Below are 2500 nucleotides of genomic sequence, written 5' to 3'. Positions count from 1 at the left end.
CGTTTTCTTGTTTTACTCGAATTTCTCTCAATTTCCTTTTCGTTTCACCTTTCCACCACCACCACCTTCATCTCCTCCTCCTTCCTTCTTCTCTTCTTCCTCCTCGCGCTGCCCCAAATGGATCAAGTTATGATGTCAGGCGATCTCGCCTTTGCCTCCTCCACTTCCTCAGGCGGCTCTTTGACCACCTCGAAAAATCCTCCAATGCACGCACCGCTGCCCTCCCATAAATCATTGGCCTGCCTCCTCCCCAAAGGTTCTCTCTCTCTCTCTCGTTCTTTATCCTTCGGGAAAGGAAAGGGATTCAAATGGGAAGGTGAGTTTAGTTCTGGTCTGAATAGGTAATGATGGTGATGGTGATTAAGAAGAGGAGGAAAAGGAGGAGGAGGAGGAGAAATACATAGGAATACATAGGAAGAACAGACACCAGAAGACCTGGCGGTCTATGGCGAGGGTGTCTGTCTACTACCGCTACTACTAGTAATCTACGTGTGGTAAGACAGGACAGAATAGATGAAGGCTCGTCCCCACCCACCTCTCCCTCTGGCAACGAGCCGGCAGGAAATAGTTAAAAGAGAACACCATGTGCCTTTACGGAAGAAAAAGATATGGAAATTTTACAGTAAAGAGAGAAATAAGAGGAAATTACAACCATTAACACTTCAGTCGTGAGGAGGATGAGGAGGCTTGCTAGTGGTTATGGAGGTGATGGAGGTGATGGTTCCACTGGGGGTCCGTTTTTTCATCTTTTCTTTCCACGTTTCGGCAGTTTCTTTTTCGTGGATTTGTTGTTCCTTTAGAGTGTGTTTGTGGCCTTCCCCCTCCACCTCCTTCTCCTCTTCCTCTTTCTTCTCCTTCTATTTCTACTCCTTTTTATATTAATCCTCACCTAGTTGTAATTCTTCTTTTCCCTATGTTATATAATTATGGTAAAATGTGTGTGTGTGGGGGGGGGTGAGGGCTGTGTGTGTGTGTGTGTGTGTGTGTGGGAGGGGGGGGGTTATTCCTTTAAATGCTTCTGTATATTCTTGGTAACATATCTAGTTGATGTGTTTCTACTTACTTCTCTCAAGTAAGAGTAAGTCAACGAGCAAGAAAGTAAGTAAGAAAGGAGACGGACCTAAGAAGGGAAAGTAAGAGGCAGACTCCTCCTATTTCCGACCCAAGATGTGTAATTTAAAACTTTTCCGTGAACGTTCCCTGACACTCTCTCTCTCTCTCTCTCTCTCTCTCTCTCTCTCTCTCATTTTATCTATCTATCTATTAATCTATCTATCTACCTATCTATCTATCAATCTATGTCATCCATTTAGTACCTGTTTATTTATCTAGCTAACTAGCTATTATATTTTTTTCTCTCACTTGTTCCTTTTATTTTTCCTTTTCGCCTTCTTCTCTTCTCAAACGTTCTCCTTTCATTCCCATTCCTGCCCTCGACTCCTCTCTTCATTCCTACTCTTGCCTTCTCTCTCTTTCATTCCTGCCCTCGTCTCCTGTCTCCTTCATTCCTACCCTCCCCTCGTCTCTCCTTTATTCCTATACCCATGTCTCCCCTCTCCTTCATTCTTGCCCTCGCCTCTTCTCTCCTTCATTCCTGTGACTCACGTGCAGGAAGCTGGTTGCCACAGTGGAGAGTGGCGGCGTGAGGAAGAGCGGCTCCTCTTTGTTCAGGAAGTGCTGGGTCGAGTTCTTCGTGTTCTGACTGACCATCTCGTTGATCTTGTCGCTCATGAACGACTCGAACTTGTCGGGCGCCATGGCCTCGATCTCGGCGTCGTAGAAGACCTTGATGGCTTTTGAGAAGAACTCCATGGAATACGGGTTCTTGCCCTGCGGGGTGTAGGGAGAAAGAGAGAGATATTGATACATAGTGAAAAAATAGATAGAGAGATGGATAGATAGATAGATATACAGGAGGAACACGTTTTATATATCAGTAATATTTAGGGAAGTTATAGTTATATAAATAAATTGAAATACATAAATATAATTATTTGACTGGTAAAAAGACAGGTAGATAGATAGATAGGTAGATAGATAGATACAATCAATACAACCTACAATGTTCACCCTTACACCAATTACGTTGCATATCTCTTAGTATAAAAAGTTGCCCTGAATCTCTCGTTACTTAGTCAAGCGTGAAGGCGGGATGGCGTGCCCCTGCCCTGGTCATCCCGTGGCTCAGTTACATGACGTGTCGATAAGAATGAGTTTCACAATTCAAATTTAAAAACAAAACAATTTCCTCTGGTTTATTTTTGGTCATGTAAATCTTCGATAACATCAACAGTAGTAACAGGTAATACCATATAATTATGTAGTGTATGTAGGTTTAGTGTGAGCCAGAGATGTGGGACAATATTGTGTGCGTGGGTTCTCTGCTGAAAAAGGTTGGAGATACTGCGAGTGTGGGTCGGTGCGGCAATATGTTAAGGAATATTCTGGGGTCGGGGCCTGAGTGGGCTTAAGTACTCTGAGTGCGCGGCGGAGCAAAACT

The 2500-nt window shown here is 43.9% G+C and overlaps 1 protein-coding gene across 1 annotated transcript in view; it reads right to left on the bottom strand.

The window, feature by feature from the left end:
• The window catches only part of LOC127001712 (uncharacterized), a 101036-nt gene that overhangs the window by 21772 nt on the left and 76764 nt on the right, over positions 1-2500 (bottom strand). The window contains exon 8 of the mRNA XM_050866810.1: positions 1606-1830. Coding sequence (XP_050722767.1) covers positions 1606-1830 — 225 coding nt within the window. The remainder of the gene's footprint in view (positions 1-1605; positions 1831-2500) is intronic.

This window comes from Eriocheir sinensis, chromosome 21 (assembly GCF_024679095.1).
Source record: "Eriocheir sinensis breed Jianghai 21 chromosome 21, ASM2467909v1, whole genome shotgun sequence".
In the NCBI taxonomy this organism is placed as follows: Eukaryota; Metazoa; Arthropoda; class Malacostraca; order Decapoda; family Varunidae; genus Eriocheir; species Eriocheir sinensis.
Note: the sequence above shows the minus strand (reverse complement) of the source record. Positions and strands in the feature narration are given on the sequence as shown.